At 44.3% G+C, this 19,951-nt stretch overlaps 1 protein-coding gene and 2 long non-coding RNA genes across 11 annotated transcripts in view; 2 read left to right on the top strand and 1 right to left on the bottom strand.

Annotated features, from left to right (window-relative positions):
- LOC128789065 (uncharacterized) overlaps nt 1-19,951 on the bottom strand; it is a 37,115-nt gene that overhangs the window by 3,256 nt on the left and 13,908 nt on the right. The window lies entirely within an intron of this gene.
- LOC128789043 (uncharacterized) lies at nt 6-18,650 on the top strand. Of its 9 annotated transcripts, XR_008431293.1 has the most exons (5): nt 6-95; nt 12,615-12,843; nt 15,467-15,631; nt 16,954-17,436; nt 17,723-18,650. It is a non-coding gene; the product is annotated as an uncharacterized LOC128789043 (long non-coding RNA). The 9 variants fall into 9 exon arrangements; XR_008431299.1 differs by lacking the exons at nt 6-95; nt 12,615-12,843; nt 15,467-15,631 and having other exon boundaries at nt 16,018-17,436; nt 17,723-18,024; nt 18,311-18,650; XR_008431297.1 differs by lacking the exons at nt 6-95; nt 12,615-12,843; nt 15,467-15,631 and having other exon boundaries at nt 16,018-17,042; nt 17,302-17,436.
- Nucleotides 2,049-11,937, top strand: LOC128789037 (endogenous retrovirus group 3 member 1 Env polyprotein-like). The gene is made up of 3 exons (XM_053944488.1): nt 2,049-2,178; nt 9,434-9,514; nt 10,115-11,937. Exon 3 carries the CDS (start codon nt 10,183-10,185, stop codon nt 11,437-11,439), a length of 1,257 nt encoding a protein of 418 aa, XP_053800463.1. The 5' UTR covers nt 2,049-2,178; nt 9,434-9,514; nt 10,115-10,182; the 3' UTR covers nt 11,440-11,937.

A 19,951-nucleotide genomic window follows, 5' to 3' on the forward strand; every position in this document is an offset into this window, starting at 1 on the left:
TCAGGCGCCACGGGGCTTTTCCCCGGAGGGACTCTGCGCCTCGGCTGTACACTGCGGGGAGCAGACCACGGCCCGTCGACTAGCGGATGAAAGCGGTATGTATTAATTTATTTTCTTAAGGTTGGCACTGATAAGTCGCAAAAAGATGTTTTTGCGCGCAGGTTTGCCTAGGGGCTTGCAAGCAGACCGCCATCGGGGGAGAGGCCGGCGGCGGGAGGACCTCCCCAGCTGATAGCGCGGCTCGGGGAGGGCGAAATCGCGATTTCAGTGTGTGGTGTGTGTCCCGATTGCAGTGTAGTGTGTCTGTTACGTCCGGACGTGCGTGCTTGTGCGTGTGTGTGCATGTGTGAGTGGAACGGTGCGGCGTTGCTACGATACAGAGACGCGGCGCGGCGGTGCTAGGGAGCGCATGCGCAGGGCAGCTCTCAGCCCACACTACCTGCTAGTGCGGGTAGTGCGCATGCGCGGGGCAGCTCTCAGCCACACTACCTGATAGTGCGGGTAGTGCGCACTCTACCTGATAGAGCGGGTGGTGCGCATGCGTGGCACGGGCTGTCTCTGGCGAGCTGGGGGAGCGCGGCGCGGGGCTTAAGTCGGGGCTTGCAAAGGTGCTTTAGGCGCAGCCCAGCTGATAGCGCAGCGGGCGCGCGGGCACAAGCCGCGGTTTGAGGAGCTGCTTTGAACGCCGCTAGCTGATAGCGCAGCTAGTGGGAGCGTGGTACAAGCTAGGAGTTACAAGCACCGCTTACAAGCATCGCTAGTTGGTAAAAAGCTTGCAAAAGTAGCCAGCGAGCCCGGCTGGGCTAAGAGTTAAGTGTTTGTTATACAATAGCACTGCCCTTCAGTGTGAAAAGCTGTCACTGGTGTAGGAGGAGGGGTTGGGGAAGGCAGTCTAGGGTTGCCATGGGAAACAGCAGTTGTATGAGTTCTCCACCCCCTTTTGTAAGAGAATTGTACCCTCCCCCTGTCCTGTCAGTTATAGTTCAAGTCTGCCCCTTAGCCTAGAATCTTCTCTGTTCCACGTTTCCCCTTTGGTTCTTCCACCAAGAACACTCCTTTCCCTTTTCCCCACTGGTTAATGTTATATTTCCCCTCCCTTTAGCCTTCTCCCGATTGTACCCTCGAATGCTAAACCCTCCTACCCCTACGCAGTAAAAGAATCCTCACCCCGCCCTTCGGGGCTCTCGGAATCTGCCTCCCTTCTGCTTCGTTGTCTCCCTGTTTGCCCCTTCTGCGACCCTTCAATCAACGAGCAGGATTTCAGCAGCCCGAGTGTCCCTCCCGTTCTTCTGGTGGACCCTCAGATGTACCAGCTATCCGAGTTTCGTGCCGAGTGGCTAAAAGCCCCCACTGTTACAAATAAACTCGTTTTAATAGGTGGGAGTGGTGATGGGGTGTAGGTAATTGTTAATTAATGTAACCAATTGTCAATGTAATGAATTGTTAAATTGTTAATGTAGTAAGTGGTTGTGAGTTACTGTTAGTTACGAAGTTTAATATGTACCCTTAGTTAAATGTTGGTGCACAGTTGCCAATCAAGGGGGGGGAGGCCAGGTGCATCAGAGAACTACATCATCAGTCCAACCTGCTATTGGAGGAACAGACCAACCAATGGTGCCTCGAAGTTCAGGAATGATTGGCCAGAAATGCACCATCTTATAAACCAATCAAGGACCAGAAAAGGAGCCAATCAACGAGAGGATCAAGAACGCACCAATTGACGGCCTCCAGAGACTTTAATAACCCCGGGTGCTGGCCACCCCGGGTCTTTCCGCGGACTTGGTTGCCAAGGAAACACCCTGTGCCTGTGCACAGTTACTGTTGCACGTTGTTACTTTCTGGCTTGCCGCTGAGGTCCTGGGCTTATCCTGGGACCTCGTCCCCAGCTGTCTGTGATTTTAATAAACAGGCCCAAATTTTTTTAACATATTCTGGCTCTGAATTTGCCTGTTTTTAACAGATTGGGGGCTCGTCCGGGATAGCCACGCCCCAGAGGCGGTCCTGGAGAAGGACGGGTCCGGGAAGACCGGTCCAGCGTTTTTTTTTATTGCTGCCCGAACTTGGATTTCTCCGAGACCGAAGACGGTTGGTTGCTGGCTACACCCGAGAGACAACTGAGGACCCGGCAACCCAGACTGAGAAGGCCCTTCGAGAGGGAGCGGGGCTCGCAACGCACAGGTAGGCGTTGCGAGTGGGGCAGGCATAAGGGGGTACGCTCATGCGTGGAGAGTGAGTGAGACGGGGGCTGACATCTCAGACTCCCGAAGCGACAGTGGACCTCCTAGTACCGCGTTTTCGGACTCCCGCGAGGGGGCCGGCCGGGAACGGAGGGAAGCGATTGGAATAAAGCATTGGAGTGAGTGTGGAACCCCGAGGGACCCTCCTTAGCGTGGGTGAAGGGGGAGTACCTCCTTTTCTCCTGCCCTCACCCGCGTAGGCTCCCGTTCCCCCAGGGTGGTGGGGGCTCCTAGGGGTTGCTTGAGCCAAAAAGGCGAAGGAACCGAAGGTGGTGGTTGGTTGGGATAACTTTCTGGCTTGCCAGAAAGACCTTCGGAACCGGGCCTCCCAGTACAGTGACAGGCATTGGGGCGGCTGGCTGGGAGGGGGGTGGACGGTCCCTGGACCCTTGATCCGAAAACGAAGGAACCGAAGGTGGTGGTTGGTAGGGATAACTTTCTGGCTTGCCAGAAACTTTCTGGCTTGCTAGAAAGACCTTCGGAACCGGGCCTCCTAGTACAGTGACAGGCATTGGGGCGGCTGGCTGGGAGGGGAGTGAACAAGGGGGGCGCAGGGGAGTTCCACCGGCTCAAGCAATCTGAAGGGCAGTTCCTCAAGGTGAGCACGGGAAGTGTCCCGGGCATCTTGAGGAACTAGGACCTCTGGGGTGGGCTAAAGACTCTCAACCGGAGACCTACTGGTAGTGAGGCCACCGGTTGGGGGATTGTCCCTCCTTTGGCAGGGGGAGGGAGTAGGAGCCTGACCAGAGGGGAATAGGACCCTAGGCCAGGGGGTCTGGCCAAGGGGAAATTCCTCCTAGCACGGCGACGGGCCGGGGAAGGCAAAAGGCCGCCGGCTAGGAGAAGTCCCTCTATCCATTAGGGGTAGGAGGGAGGGTTTAGAACCTGTCAGTTAGGGATATTATTTTGTTCTAGTTTATATAAGTTGTCTCGTCTATGTGTGATTTGCTCTTAATTGGAATTTTGTGGTCGATATTATCAAGTACGTTTATTTTGTCTGTTGTTACCGATAGTGTTATTTATTGGATTATTATATTGTGTTGTTTTATTTGTTTTAACACAAAAATACCAATTTGGTATTTTGCAGTATTGTTTGTGGTATTATGTGTAATCTTTTTGCTTTAAGTGATTGAGGTGTACATTCCTTGGAGTAGAGAGTTTTTTGGCGTTTTGTCAGCTTATATCTTTGGGTTAGGATTTCTGTTCGTGTCAGAGGGTATCTTGTGAGGTTGTGTTGAAGAGCCGACATTTTGTTGTTCTAGTACACAGATTTTAAGTCATTGATAGTGTGGGTGTGTGAGTGTGGGTGGCTCAGAGGAGCCATTTTAGTTGCTTTTGAGGTACTCCCCTCGAGAAGGGGAGTGGTTGTTTTACAGGGTGCGTGTGTGTGAGTGTGGGTGGCTCAGAGGAGCCATTTTAGTTGCTTTTGGGGTACTCCCCTCGAGAAGGGGAGTGGTTTGGGAGTGAGTGATAGACATCTGAAAAGACTTCCGGCTGATCAGCCATTTTGGTTTGTTTTGAGTCTTGGTTCCCACGGCATCTAATTTTCCCACGGGTCATTATTTTCGTTCCCACGGTATTCAATTTTCCCACGGGGTCTCCTATTGATTTATGTTTAAATTTTAGTTGTTCTTTTTATTGTAAATCCTTTTGGATTGTCATTCTCCTTTAAAGTTTACACAGTGACTTATTGCGAAGTTGTCTATTTAGTTAAATTGATACAAGTTGTTTATAGTTATGGGTCAGTGTGCAAGTAAGCGTACCCATAAGGGAAAAGCTAAGAAAATGAAATTGAAAGACATACCACAAGACAGTCCATTGGGGGAAATGTTAGAGAATTGGGACCATGATAAAACTTTAAAGGAATTGGATAAGATAAAAATGATACATTATTGTATTGAAATATGGCCACAAAAGAACATTCAAGAAGGACCTGTTAATTGGCCTTGGTATGGGTCAAAAGAAAAATGGTTATGTCTAGCTTTAAATAAATATGTTAATTCAAGGGAAGTACTAGATGAGGAGGAAATCAAATATGCAGCCTGTTGGCTGGAAAATGAAATTTGGGATAAAAAGGTTCGAATGTATAGAGTGGGCAAAGAAATAAAAGAGGGAAAAGAAGAATTTAAGCAAAAATGGGATCCATTGGACTATCTTCCTCCTCCAGTACCCCCTCCTATCCAACCTGAACCCATTTCGGCTCCTCCAGCATCCCTTCCTGTTCAGCCTATTTCCCCTCCTACCTCTTCAGGGCCCCTCCCTGCTCAACCTGTCTCCCACTCTACTCCATCAGCATCCCTTCCTGCCCAACCCGCACCTTGTCATACTCTTCTGGCTTCACCGACAGTCCCCCCTCCAGCAGTTTCTCCCATGCCTCTCTCCATCCCTGTCGCCCTCCCTCTGCCTCCCACACAAAATCTTACACAAACTCAACAGAGTAGCTTGGAGAGGGTAGCAACTCACAACTGTGAGTGCGAAAGAGTTGTAAGACCAAAAGAGAGGATTGCAATCTCAGGTAGTCATCATTATAATACTAGATCGCAAGTTGAGAGGAGCTTCCAAAAGGGGGAAGCAGGAGAAAGGTTATTACCTTTGAGAGAGGTTCCGATGGGAGGTGTCCAGGGGGGAATCGGTTTTGTAAATGTACCTTTGACGGGCTCAGAGGTGAGAAGTTTTAAGAAAGAACTTAAACCCCTATTGGAAGACCCTATAGGAGTTGCTGATCAAGTTGATCAGTTTTTAGGTTCAAGTACATATACTTGGGAGGAAATGAATTCTATTTTAGGTATTCTCTTTTCTTCAGAGGAAATGCATTTCATTCGGGTTGCAGGCATAAAAGCATGGGAGAAAGAGAATAGGGCCGGGCCGCGGGGTGAAGAGAAGATGCCTCTCACTCCACCTGATTGGAATCCAAATACGGAAGAAGGCCGTAGAAATATGAATTGTTATAGGTCTTTGGTTATTAAAGGTATCCGGGGAGCGGTCCCCCGGACTAGTAATGCAAAGCTGGCCTTTGATAGCCAGCAGGAGAAAGATGAAACCCCAAATGCCTGGTTAGATAGGCTAAGGCGAAATTTTCAATTATATTCCAGTGTGGATCCAGAGAGCACAGAAGGGAAAGTGTTGGTAAAGGTGCAATTTGTAACTAGAGCATGGCCAGATATTAGAAGGAAGTTAGAGAAGATAGAAGAATGGCAGGAAAAAGGCATGAATGAATTGTTAAGGGAGGCACAGAGAGTTTATTTGAGGAGGGAGGAAGAAAAGATGAAATCGAAGGCTAGAATTATGGTTGCAATAGCTAGGGAGAGTCAGGACAGAGAAAGGGAAGAGCCAAAGGGAAGGGAAAAATCAAGGAAGGAGGAGATTCGAGGGCAGGACGCAGACTCCTGGGAGGGGAAATGTTTTTATTGTGGTGAAAAAGGTCATTTTAGGAAGGAGTGTAAGAAATGGAGGAAAGACAGGAGACTGTACAAAGAAACGGAGATTGGAGAAAATGATGATTAGGGGTGTCAGGGGCTCTATCCCCTGGGGAAAATGGGTGAGCATAAGTTGGAGCCCTTGATAAATTTGGAAATAGGTCCCCAGGGGGAAGAATTTGAATTTTTAGTTGACACTGGGGCTGATAGGTCATGTGTTTCACGGTTCCCAAAAGGTTGTAAATTGAGTCAAAGAGTGTGTAAAGTGAGAGGTGCTAGTAATGAGCCTTTTGAAGTATCGGTAATAGAGCAAGTTGTGGTTAAAGGAAATTCAAGAGAAGGATATGTAGATTTGTTATATATGCCTAAATTGGAATGTAATTTATTAGGTAGAGACCTACAGGTGCAATTAGGGGTAGGGGTAATCCCTAAAGAGGGAAAGATGGTAGCGGAGATGCTGGTTCTCAAGTCGGAGGATGAAAATGAAATCAATAGCGAAGTCTGGGCAGAAGGGGGAGGCCGCAGCCTACTCGATATACCCCCCATAGAAGTAAAAATGAAACCAGGAACTTCACCAATTCGAGTAAAGCAATATCCTATTTCGGCCGAAGGGAAACAAGGACTAGCTCCAGTTATAAAAGAATTGATTAAAGATGGAATCCTAGAACCATGCATGTCTCCCCATAACACGCCAATATTACCGGTAAAGAAATCAGATGGTACTTACCGATTAGTCCAAGATCTAAGGGAGGTGAACAAACAGACAATTTCACGGTACCCTGTAGTAACCAATCCGTATACACTTCTAAGTAAGGTACCACCGAAACATGCATGGTTCAGTGTGATAGATTTGAAAGATGCCTTCTGGGCTTGTCCTCTAGCTGAAGAAAGTAGAAGTTGGTTTGCCTTTGAGTGGCAGGATGAGGAAACAGGAAGGAAACAACAACTCCAATGGACCCGGCTACCCCAAGGTTTTACAGAATCCCCAAATTTGTTTGGCCAGGCTTTGGAAGAATTGTTAAGGCAGTTTCAACCGGTGGGAGATACCCAAATTCTGCAATATGTTGATGATTTGTTGGTGTCAGGGGAACAGAGGGAGCAGGTTCAAGTAACAACAGTGAAATTATTAAACTTTTTTGGGGAAAAGGGTTTAAAAGTGTCAAAAAAGAAACTCCAATTTGTAGAACAGGAAGTGAAATATTTAGGTCATCTGATTGGGAAAGGATACAAGAAATTAGAAGCTGAGCGAATTCAAGGGATCCTCTCCCTACCTGCACCGAAAACAAAAAGGGATGTAAGGAAATTGTTGGGGTTAATCGGATATTGTAAATTGTGGATTGATGGGCATACTAAACTGGTCAAGTTCCTATATGATAAATTAGTTGAAGAAGAACCTCTAGATTGGAATGAGCAAGATGAGCAGAAGTTACAAGAGTTGAAAGAAAAGTTCGTGACAGCACCAGTTTTAAGTTTACCTGATTTAGACAGACCCTTTGAGTTGTTTATAAATGTAGAAGAAGGTATTGCATATGGAGTATTGGTCCAAAAGTGGTGCGGAGATAGAAAACCAGTAGCTTATGTGTCTAAGCTATTAGACCCGGTAGTGAGAGGATGGCCTACATGTTTACAATCAGTGGCTGCTACTGTAGCTTTGGTAGAGGAGGGATACAAACTAACATTTGGGAGCAAAATCAAAGTGTATACACCTCATGATTTGAAAACTATATTGAGTAAGAGAGCAAGTCAGTGGATTACAGACAGCAGGCTGTTAAAATATGAATTGATGCTCACCAATATTGAGAATTTAGAATTAGCCACAACGAATGTTCAAAATCCAGCCCAATTTTTGTATGGAGAGCCACAAGAAAATTTAGAACATTGTTGTATAGAAGTCATAGATTTGCAGACCAAAGTAAGGGAAGATTTGCAAGAGCAGCCATTACCAGAAGGAGAAGTGTTGTTTGTGGATGGTTCTTCCAGGGTAAAGGAGGGGAAGAGAATGTCAGGATATGCAGTAATAGATGGTAAGAGTATGGAAATTATAGAAAAAGGGAGGCTTCCAGCAAAATGGTCTGCACAGTGTTGTGAGGTTTATGCTTTACTAAAAGGGCTGCAGTGGTTAAAGTACAAGAAAGGAACTGTTTACACTGACTCCAAATATGCCTATGGTGTAGTACATACGTTTGGTAAGATCTGGGGAGAAAGGGGGTTTATAAACTCTAAAGGCAAGACCCTAGTCCATGAAAAGCTAATCAAGAAAACGTTGGAAGCTCTCAAAGACCCTTTGGAAATTGCAGTGGTACATATAAAAGGTCACCAGAAAGGAACTTCTAAAGAGGTGCAGGGCAACAATTTAGCAGACAGAGCAGCTAAAGAGGCTGCCTTAGAAAAAGAAGAGAAAATCCTGCAGTTAGTCAATCTGGGGGACAGAGATAATAAAGAAAACCCAATTTTTAGTGAGCAAGAACAAAAAGAGTTGCTAAAACATGGGGGAATAAGAGATGAAAGAGGGAAGTGGAGAATGCCAGATGGGAGACAGGTATTAAACAAAGCGCTAGCCAGGAAAATTTTGGAGAATTTGCATGCTTCAACCCACTGGGGAACCCAGGCCTTGTGCGATCATTTTCTGCGAACTTATGTATGCATTGGTATATTTGAAGTAGCTAAGATAATCACAAGAGATTGTATGATTTGTCAGAGAGTAAATAGAAAAGTAATGAGAAAAGCCCCACTGGGTGGAAGAGAATTGGCCCAGAGACCTTTCCAAAATGTCCAAATTGATTTTACTGAACTTCCCCCAGTCCAAAAGTTTAAGTATTTATTAGTGATAATAGATCATCTGACTCATTGGGTTGAAGCATTTCCAACTACAAGAGCTACAGCAGGAGTGGTTAGTAAGATCTTACTGGAACAAGTCATACCGAGATATGGTATTGTAAACATTATTGATTCAGACAGAGGGCCACATTTCACAGCCAAGGTCTTACATCAGATAACAGAGGCTTTAGGAATAGTATGGAGACTTCACACCCCGTGGAGACCTCAAAGCTCAGGAAGAGTGGAGAGAATGAACCAAACCTTAAAAATAACACTCACCAAATTGGTGGAGGAAACAAAAATGAACTGGTTAAAATGTCTTCCATTAGCACTAATGAGAATAAGAACAAAACCAAGAGCCGATATTGGCATTTCTCCTTATGAAATGATGTTTGGGTTGCCATTCCTAACTGTCTCAGACCACACAGGGACTTACGAAGAGGGAGAACAGAGTACCAAGAAGTATGTACAAGTGATTGCGAATACCTTAGAGGAATTAAGGAAAAACGGATATCTTCCCCAAAGTACCCCAATTGACTTTAAAATTCATTCGTTTCAGCCGGGAGACTGGGTTTTAATAAAGGTGTGGAAAGAACAGCCATTATCTCCCATGTGGGAGGGTCCCTTCCAGGTTCTCTTAACTACTGAAACTGCAGTAAGGACCCAAGAAAGAGGATGGACACATGTCACAAGAGTCAAAGGTCCGGTACAAGCTCCTACTGAGTGGACAGTGATCAATACATCTGACACAAAACTGACTTTAAAGAGAAAACCTCAAGAGAAGTGAAATAAGAAGAAGAGCAGGGTTTTAATCTATTATGAACTGTTCAGATATTATTTATTAATTGTTACCTATTATTTAAATAATTATTCTAACTTGTTATTAGTGTTAAAAGTTTAAATTGTTAGTATTGAAGTATTTATTATAACTTGCGTCAAATTTCTGGTATCTTTTTATTGCAGATCCCAAAGAATAGAGCATCCTCCCACTCATTTAGTAATCAGGCCCTAAAAAGAAACACTCAAGTCAATACAAGGAGGGAAGTAAGTCACTGCAGGAGGAGGTAACGGTAAGATCATATTACAAGGGGCAAGACCGGGTCAGGATACACTCTTGCCACAAGGCAGATATACCATAGGCCTTCCCGAAAAATATGGAGGTTGGGAGAGTGCCCTGTACCGGACCCTTGTTGCTGTTAGCACTGCTAACAGTGATAAACATCCAGGGAAGTCAGATAGACCCCTGTGATAGATGTTACTATCCACTTTATGCAGGAGACTCTCGGAGTGCCGTCCTAAGAATTCATACAAATCCGAGTCCCAACTGTATTGACTTTTTACAATTAACGACATGTGTAGAGGACGGTACAACCTATTGGCTCTCCGAAAACATAGGAAATCATAAACAAAAACTGTTGGGAGAATGCCCTACAAGGGAAAAATGGATATGTTTGGAGAAGAAGCCAGAGAAAAAGGAGAAAGCAAAAGAGGTTCACGAGCCTGACTTTATAAAAGAAAAGGAAGTGAAAGGGGTAATAAGAAAAGGAGCAGGACTCAAGATTCTAGGTGGGAAAAATCTGTTTTTAGACCTGGTGGAAAAGATAAGCCATGAATTTAATATAACTAACTGTTGGATTTGTGGAGACACTAGAACAGCAGAAATTTGGCCATGGGAAGGAATTGCACTGAGTCCAAAGGAGATCTTAAGGTTAATGAAGAATAAGATGAGAATCCAAAGGTCATCACCTGTGCAAGATAAAAGGAATGACGAAGAAGTATGGAATTTAAAATCTGAGGTAATCGGGGAGGAATGTCTGTGGAGGAAGGGATCTTCTAAGTTCATTTCATATGTGGGTGAGTTATCCTGTAAGCGATATCTAGTTACCAACGATACCCACCAATGGTGGATTCCTGGGGCTCCTCACCTCTATTGGTCCAGAAAACAAAAACAGGGATGTTCTTATATTCAAAAGGAAAAGTTATATGAATGTATTACCACAGATCCCAACCCTTTCCATGATGATCCCCAAATGTACAAGTTTTGGAGTAAAAATGGGGTCACTTCTGTAGAACATCATAAATTCTGGAGAGCCCCAAATGAGTTATTTTGGCTTTGTGGTAGAATGGCATATGTAATGTTGCCTAAAGATTGGACAGGAAGTTGTACACTAGGTATTATAAAACCTTCTTTCTTTTTACTGCCCAGAGACGGAAGTCAACATCTAGGAATTCCCTTATATGATGAATTAAAACGTAAAAGAAGAGACTTAATTGGTGGATCTCAAAAGTGGGGGGAAGAAGAGTGGCCTCCAGAAAGAATAATCGAGACATATGGCCCTGCCACCTGGGCCCAAGATGGGTCGTGGGGGTACCGAACTCCCATTTATATGTTAAATAGAATTATTAGATTACAGGCAGTGTTGGAAATCATAACCAATGAAACGGCCATGGTCTTAGATCTGATCTCTACCCAAAACCGCCAAATGAGGACGGCTATCTACCAAAATCGATTAGCATTAGATTATTTATTGGCAGAAGAAGGTGGGGTCTGTGGTAAATTTAATTCATCAGAGTGTTGTATTGAAATTGATGATTATGGAGATCTTATCAAAAATATTACAACCAGGATTAGGAAATTGGCACATGTCCCAGTCCAGAGATGGAGCCCTCTAATAAAATTAAATTGGTGGGATAACCTCTTAGGGGGAGAATGGTGGAAGAAGGTTTTATTGATTGTAGGAGGTGCCTTAATAAGTCTTATTCTACTTCCTTGTTTAATACCTTGTTTAATTCGGTTGATAACTAACATTGTGCAGAATTCCCTAGAAAGCTTAAGCAGAGAGAAGATCGAGAAGATCATGATCATACAAGAAAATAAACTGGGAAAGAACTCTGAAACTGCTAAGAAGACCTATGAAAAGTACCAGAAATTAAGAAAAATTTACCAAGTTTATGATGCTCCTGTTTAAATTAAAGGTTTGATGCGGGCTAAAGCCCGATCAAAGATTTAGAGGGGGGAGTTGTTACAAATAAACTCGTTTTAATAGGTGGGAGTGGTGATGGGGTGTAGGTAATTGTTAATTAATGTAACCAATTGTCAATGTAATGAATTGTTAAATTGTTAATGTAGTAAGTGGTTGTGAGTTACTGTTAGTTACGAAGTTTAATATGTACCCTTAGTTAAATGTTGGTGCACAGTTGCCAATCAAGGGGGGGGAGGCCAGGTGCATCAGAGAACTACATCATCAGTCCAACCTGCTATTGGAGGAACAGACCAACCAATGGTGCCTCGAAGTTCAGGAATGATTGGCCAGAAATGCACCATCTTATAAACCAATCAAGGACCAGAAAAGGAGCCAATCAACGAGAGGATCAAGAACGCACCAATTGACGGCCTCCAGAGACTTTAATAACCCCGGGTGCTGGCCACCCCGGGTCTTTCCGCGGACTTGGTTGCCAAGGAAACACCCTGTGCCTGTGCACAGTTACTGTTGCACGTTGTTACTTTCTGGCTTGCCGCTGAGGTCCTGGGCTTATCCTGGGACCTCGTCCCCAGCTGTCTGTGATTTTAATAAACAGGCCCAAATTTTTTTAACATATTCTGGCTCTGAATTTGCCTGTTTTTAACACCACGGCTCGGCAACTGGGAGATCCTTTGCATTACAGGGCGAATAAAGGGGGGATGAATGTGTGTGAATGAGAGGCTATAAGAGCCCGTCTGAAGCCCCTCATTTTCCATTCTGCCTTCCGATTGCCACAAGAAAGAATCCCTTCCCCCACTGTAGTTCCGGCTTAGAACAGGACACAGCACAGGTGGAACCACTGAACCGTCATGCTGGCTGTTCCGAACAAGGCCTGGCAAGGACTTGGCAAGGACTTGGCAAGGACTTGGCAAAGACCTGACATGGACCCAGCACGGGACAGCCTGATGCGCGGCCTGCTTCTAATCTCCGTTCTTAAGCCAAATGAACTTTTGGGGTGACTCTCGCGGTCCTTCATTGAAGACCCCTCATCTGCCTCGTTACCACTGTGACAAACAAAGAATGAGAACCCTCCTCCCAAGGACTGAGACTGAGACCCCTGCTATAGGGAGGAGGGGAAATTGGTGGTCTGACCACTAATGACATGACCTGTTTCCCTTCAGTGATTCAAATGGACTTATTCTTCATTGGATTCGTCTTGCTTTGGTGGTTTCTGTGGACTCACCTGTTCCCGCGTGGCGATTACAATGGACTTTCATTGTTACACTTGCTCCCCCCTCTTTCCTCTGTGGACTATAACTGGAGCCCCGAGTCGACCAGAACTTCGGAGACTCCCCCGACACGACAGACGGATCCCCATCGTCCGGACCACTGAGGATCTCGCCTGTGTTGGTAGCTATTCCCATATCCCTCTTCTCTCGCTCTCTCTATCCTTTTATCTCCTTTCAGATCCCCACTATCGCGTTTACTGTTTTGGCCCCTAATAAAGGTGCATTTGTTGTGATTAACTGATAGTCCCTTGTTGTTTGCCTTTGTTGCACTTTTGGGATCGGTGAAAAGAACCATCACGACACCCCGCAAGAAGCGGATCGTGACATTAAAATTGGCGTCACGGACAGGATTTCTGTCTAGACAGAAGGGTTGCAGCTGAAAAGGCACCCACACTGTCTTTGGAAATTCATAAAGGATCCCTTAGTGCAAAAGGCGGGACACTGTTGTTTTGTTGTTGTTGTGTGTATCTGGTCTGGGAAGGAAGGGACAACTTGAAGCAACTAAGCAGAGCCTCGCAGGCAGATTATTGTCCTTTCACCCAGCCAGGGAAGCGAAGGGCGACACAGCGAGGGCTGTGTAGTTTTGTGGAACTTAAGTTTGTAGCTCCCTGTCGTGGTTTTGGTCCCTTCACAAAATGAGTGACAATCTTAGCCTTGAAATTAAAGCTGAATTTTATGCACTACTAGCCAAACACAATGCCAGACCTTCTACGGAAGGAGAAAAATGGGCGCAGAGTAATTGGTTGAACTTAGAAAATGTTATTGATAGAGTGTGTTCATTACAACATGAAACAAAATTCAAACTGGGCAAAAATAAAACTATCTTATGCTCAGTTTTGGGAGCTTGCCTTACGGCAGCTATAGAAAATGGCTTTGAGCGAAGAAGTGAGGAACATGCTCTAATAGACTCCCTTCAAAATCTAGTTGAAATTTTGCAAAAACAGTTCTATGAAGCAAAAGATGTGATCTATGCATTGCGAGCTGCCTTAACAGAGGAACATATTAACAAATCACATCATGCTGATTCCTCTACAGAGCTTGAGGAGAAGGAAACTCCTCACATGAAACAAATCTATCCTCATCAAGAACTTGAAGCAGCAAGTAATTGTGGGGAACATTGCTGCCACCACTTGAGACCCTTGATTAAAACAGAGTAGAACTATCTCAGTGATGATGATCTCGAACCTCACATCACAGCCAAACACATACCATCACAACTAAACACTGCCACCGAGCTAGCTAAGCTTAAAAGGGAATATGGACAGCCTCCACATGAATCAGAAACAGAATGTGTTTTCCGGGTGTCCCTCACTGGTGGTGATCAAATTCAATTAACTGAACAGGAAGCCACTGGGTATTGGGGACATGGTGTCTTCTTAACAACAGGAGAGAAAGGTGACACATGGTCCCTGACACAGCGTGCAGCTTTTTGGGCCGGGGGAACAAGCCCCTTGGAAAGGGGAGATCCCATAGCTAGAATTAGTACCCCCGACCAACTCTTGGAAAATGTGCACAAAGCTGCTTGCCTGCAAATGACTCACAAAAAGAAATTAATTCCTGGCTTTGAATCCCTGATGCAATTACCTGTGAAGCCCAAGATAATGACCCCTTTAATTTGTGGGCTTCCAGAATCACTCAAACCTACAGCAATTCTCCTTCCAAAAAACGATAGCAGCTGTATCTCCTGTAGAAAGACCAGCTAGATTTCCTAGTAAGCAGAAGGACCCATTTGTTCCCCTTTATGACTTGTTGAGGAAAGGGGTGAAATGGGATTGGAGTCTTTCTCAGGAGTCAGCATTGCAATTGCTGATTTTTGAAGCAACAGCTCATCAAGCAGTGACCCCTATCCATCCTACAGATCCTTTCCAGGTGGAATGGGGATTTGCCTCCTCAGGGCTGTCAGTACACATATGGCAGCGGGGTGCTGAGGGTCTGACAAGACCTGTTGGTTTTTACTCCCGTGGTTCCAAAGATGCTGAGAAAAGATACACTACCTGGGAAAAAGGATTGTTGATGGTTATCTTAGCTTTCCTAGAAGTAGAAAAAATTGCACGAAAACAACCAATTGTATTGAGAGGCCCCTTCAAGGTTATTAAGACAGCCACTAGTGGGACTCCCCCTCCTGACGGGGTGGCCCAGAGGGCCTTAGTGAGAAAGTGGTATGCTCAGCTTGAACATTACTGTAACTTCTTCTCAATGACAGAAGGACCTGTAAAAACTTTACTAATCCAAGAAACTGAGAGCTTGGACAAACCTGCCTCTGTAATCAAAGTAACCCCTCCTTTCTGCCCCAAACAATCAGCAAACTCTTGGTTTACTGATGCTTCTGCTAAAGGGGAAGGAAAAGTATGGAAATATAGGGCAGAAGCCCTCCACTTTTCCTCTGGTGAGCAAATGATTACAGAGGGAGAAGGTAGTACACACATTGGGGAGCTGATAGCTGTCTGGAGTATTTTTCAACAAGAAGCACAGAATTCCTCTTTGGTCTGCATCTACACTGACTCCTATGCTCTGTACCAAATGATCCTAATAATCCAGCTCATGACCCTGGCCAACCTGTTCTGGTGGACCTCTCTTACTATAGGACTAGTAGCACTTGTGCTAAAACCCCCTCTGAATAAATATGCATGGGAAGCCTCTAGTGCTCTAGGGAAAGAGCATTGGACAAATACATGCTGGATAATTCCATCATTCTAACTTTTCTGCCTCTCGGCAGCAGAATTCTGTTGTGTTTACTTTTTCAGAAGAACCCCGAGGGACATGAAGACCACCTAATCCATGATAAAACTGGTAATACTTTTCTGCATCCTACCACAACCCCATGGCCAGAAACCAGCTGAGTGGCCGTGGTCTGAACTAATTGTGGTAGCATGCAGAAAAAGTGAAAGGATCTCTTTAAGCACAAAAAGGTGTGTACGCACCCAAGCATACAGGATTGTTGGCACAATTACACATTAACACAAACTGTAGAAGTAGTTTGGTTTTGGTCCAAAAATACCGAAGCACTTTTTTTTGTTTTGTTTTGTTTTTGTTTTTGTTTTTGTTTTTTAAGTTTAAAGTATTGATTCAAATACTGGAGTAGGACTTGATGTTAATGTTGTGACACCTACCACCCAACCACTGGTTACACTTAGCCCGAAAATCTTTGGAATTGGACCATATATAATCAGGAAAACTGGCCAACAACAGATATTGTTTAATCTGTTATGGTCTCTTAAACAAGTCAAATTGCTGATGCAAAACAATATCTCAGAAATACAACCAGCTTGTTCACCCTTTTTGCAGACCTCTTTTCAGGCTTGGACAACCTGGCTGCGACAGTGGAACCCTCCTAAAAACCGGGTGCCAAGAGACGTAACTGGTCTTGTGGGGACAGGATTGGGAATCCTAAATAGTATTGATTCAGAAGTATTAATGAATAAATTGGCTTCCACAACTAAAGATTTAACCAAAATACAACAACCACTGCAATCGTCCTTATCAGCCTTGGGAACACATCAGTGGTTGCTATCAAACATTCTACCAAATTGGGAAAAGATAAATGTAAATAATAGCAAATTGATAATTGATGGACTTAATGCCACACAAAGCAACGTTTCCTTAGCTCTTAGCTGTATCCAGGCTCAATTATGGATGCAGTCAGTTGCTGCCTCAATTATAAGAGAAGGTGAAGAAGGCACTTTTCCTACTGAGATTAGGAAAATAGTCTGGGACAGTGCCACTGACTTCGAAAGAGATTTCCAATCCTGGTGGAATTTAGTGAATTTTACCTATGACCCTAACACAAACACAGCCACAGCATTTGTGCTGACCATAAGAAATGCCTCGGTGCATTTGATATTCCCTATCATTGCACTAGGATTAAATCATGATGGACCCACTTTCTATCCTTCTGAACATAGAGAATGGGCCCGTCAAATTGATGACAAATGGCAAACTGTCAATTTAGAGTCCTGTACCATCTGAGAACAACTAGGGTTTATCTGTGAAGGTAATGCAATTGTAGCTCAAGATATTTGTCTGGACACAGAACAAAATAGCTGTCATTTTGATATTCATCCTAACGAGACTTCTGAAACAGTCCTTGTATATACAGACAATGGGTGTGCCTGCTTCAGAACCGCTTGTGATACTGTGTTTATAGAAAGTACAGTAGTAGATACTAAAAATCATTCAAATTTTTGTGCTTGTAACTTTACTAAAATTGCAGGATGTGATTTTTCTTTTGTAGCTCCAGTTACTTCACATGAACTTTTAGAATCCAATCTCACGTTGATTCACAAGCTACTGCCTACTCCCATTGGGATGAACCTTACTCTGGTAAAGCAATTATTACTTCATCAAGATCTAATAGAGATCCTAGGAAAAATCAAGGGGAATGGACAGAAAACTCTGGTAACTGTTCATCATGATGTGCAAGAAATACATCGTGTTGTAGAAAGGGTGAAAAGTGATGCTGAGCACAAGTGGTGGGATACCCTTTTCGGGTGGTCACCCACCGCCACCGGTATCCTGAACAAATTGTGCCATCCCATTGTTGTTCTTCTGGTTTTAGTTATGATTGGTTTTGTTTTATCAGTAATCTTGCTTATTGTAAATTGGAGAATGATGAAACGATGAACAAAATTAACATCTATAATTAATGCACACCACTTGGCCGACATCCTTTACACTATAGATGTTCCCAGGACTGTAGACACAAGAAGATTATAAGGTTAGAAGATATGTTTTACATAATTTTCTTTTATGATTTGCTCTAATCACTGTTTTAATTATTTTTGTTTATTGTTTATAAAATTGTACTGAGTAATATCGATTATACTAGGTTTGTTACTTTACTGTTTAATATTGATTATACTGGTTTATTATTTGATCAATTTATTGTTTAATTGATTAATATTGATTATTATTTAAATAACTATTATTGATTTACTAATTGTATTTTGCTTATTGTTTAATTATAATTTGTTGTGATTACTAATATGTTGTGATTGTTTTAGTTTTCCTGTTTTCTCTTTCTTTCCCTTTTCCTCTTCTCTTTTCCCTGCGACGTGCTGCCAACACTTGACGAGTCCTGAAGACTCCACGACGACACCATGGAATCCTGCTGATGAAGATCTTTCGAGGGCAATCGTCAGTCACGGGGTGGTGTAAGAGCCCGTCTGAAGCCCCTCATTTTCCATTCTGCCTTCCGATTGCCACAAGAAAGAATCCCATCCCCCACTGTAGTTCCGGCTTAGAACAGGACACAGCACAGGTGGAACCACTGAACCGTCACGCTGGCTGTTCCGAACAAGGCCTGGTAAGAACTTGGCAAGGACTTGGCAAGGACTTGGCAAAGACCTGACGTGGACCCAGCACGGGACAGCCTGATGCGCGGCCTGCTTCTAATCTCCGTTCTTAAGCCAAATGAACTTTTGGGGTGACTCTCGCGGTCCTTCATTGAAGACCCCTCATCTGCCTCGTTACCACTGTGACAAACAAAGAATGAGAACCCTCCTCCCAAGGACTGAGACTGAGACCCCTGCTATAGGGAGGAGGGGAAATTGGTGGTCTGACCACTAATGACATGACCTGTTTCCCTTCAGTGATTCAAATGGACTTATTCTTCATTGGATTCGTCTTGCTTTGGTGGTTACTGTGGACTCACCTGTTCCCTCGGGGCGATTACAATGGACTTTCATTATTACACTTGTTCCCCCCCTCTCTCCTCTGTGGACTATAATTGGACCCCCAAGTCGACCAGAACTTCGAAGACTCCCCCGACACGACAGATGGATCCCCATCGTCCGGAGCACTGAGGATCTCGCCTGTGTTGGTAGCTATTCCCATATCCCTCTTCTCTCTCTATCCTTTTATCTCCTTTCAGATCCCCACTATCGCGTTTACTGTTTTGGCCCCTAATAAAGGTGCATTTGTTGTGATTAACTGATAGTCCCTTGTTGTTTGCCTTTGTTGCACTTTTGGGATCGGTGAAAAGAACCATCACGACACCCCGCAAGAAGCGGATCGTGACAGAGGCGGGCTGGTTACCCCAGACCTGCTAAGCGAGAGCGGCAGTCTCCCATGCTGCTTTTCCGTCTTTTTCGCGAGAAAAGCGGCCAGTAAAGAGACGAAGCGAGTGATAAAAAGAGTGAGAGAACCCCCGCCTGGGACTGGGTCTCAGAGAAAGAGTGGGACCCCTTAGTGTGTGTGTGTGGGGGGGGAGTAAAAGGTAATTAATTAGAAAAAAAAATTAATTAAAAGGTAAAAAGAGGGTTTTCTTGGCATAATCTATTGGGGAAAAATAAAAGGTAAAATGTGTAGGAGGGGCCCATAAAAATTCTGCTGGATGGAGGGATAAGAATGCCCAAGAACATCCAAGATCAAACCTGCTGGATTGAGGGATTAATGTTCCAAGAGCATCCAGGGTTGATTCAAACCTGCTGGATTGAGGGATTAATGTTCCAAGAGCATCCAGGGTTAAGTCAAACCTGCTGGGTTGAGGGATTAACATTCCAAGAGCAGCCAGAATTAAGTTTGCTGGGTTGTTGAGAGCACCCAAGATTGAGTAAAAATTTTGCCAGTTTGAAGATAAGTCTGACAGGATCTAGAGTTGGGAACCACACAGCTAGATTGAGGGGTATCCAAGAAGACTGGGACTAGCCAGGGACACCTAAAAGTGTAATAGGTGTGTTGAAAAATAAAAGGTACCTTGTTGTTGTGGTTGTTTTGTTATGTGTAAGAGTAAGTAAAAATAAAGTTAAGTGAATGTCGACGAAGGAAAGTATATGTATGCATCCTGCCCTGTTAAGCAGCCTCACTGTGCTTCCCTGCTGTGACCGACAAACACAAGTTACGAACCCTCAGAACTGAAAAAGTTCAATCAAATATTGCTTCCATTGATGACCATGATATTGTCTAGAATACCTTGTTACAACTTATGTTATGTAAGTGTTAATACCCCTATCCTACCAGTTCGTAAACCTGATGGGTCATACCGGTTAGTACAGGATCTGCGGGCCATAAAGAAGGTAACTGAGGATCTGTATCCTGTGGTGGCCAATCCCTACACGTTATTAACTTGCTTAACAGCCGAGCTAACTTGGTTTACCGTTTTAGATTTAAAAGATGCCTTCTTTTGCCTTCCTATCCACGAAGCCAGAAAATTTTTGCATTTGAATGGGAAAATCCTAAGAGCGGGCGAAGAACTCAACTGACATGGACCAGACTCCCACAAGGATTCAAAA

This window comes from Vidua chalybeata, chromosome 1 (genome assembly GCF_026979565.1).
Source record: "Vidua chalybeata isolate OUT-0048 chromosome 1, bVidCha1 merged haplotype, whole genome shotgun sequence".
Lineage (NCBI taxonomy): Eukaryota > Metazoa > Chordata > Aves > Passeriformes > Viduidae > Vidua > Vidua chalybeata.

Bases quoted from the DNA above. Each gene is read 5' to 3' on its own strand.
- LOC128789037 (XM_053944488.1), top strand. From the start codon at position 10,183: ATGAAGAATAAGATGAGAATCCAAAGGTCATCACCTGTGCAAGATAAA.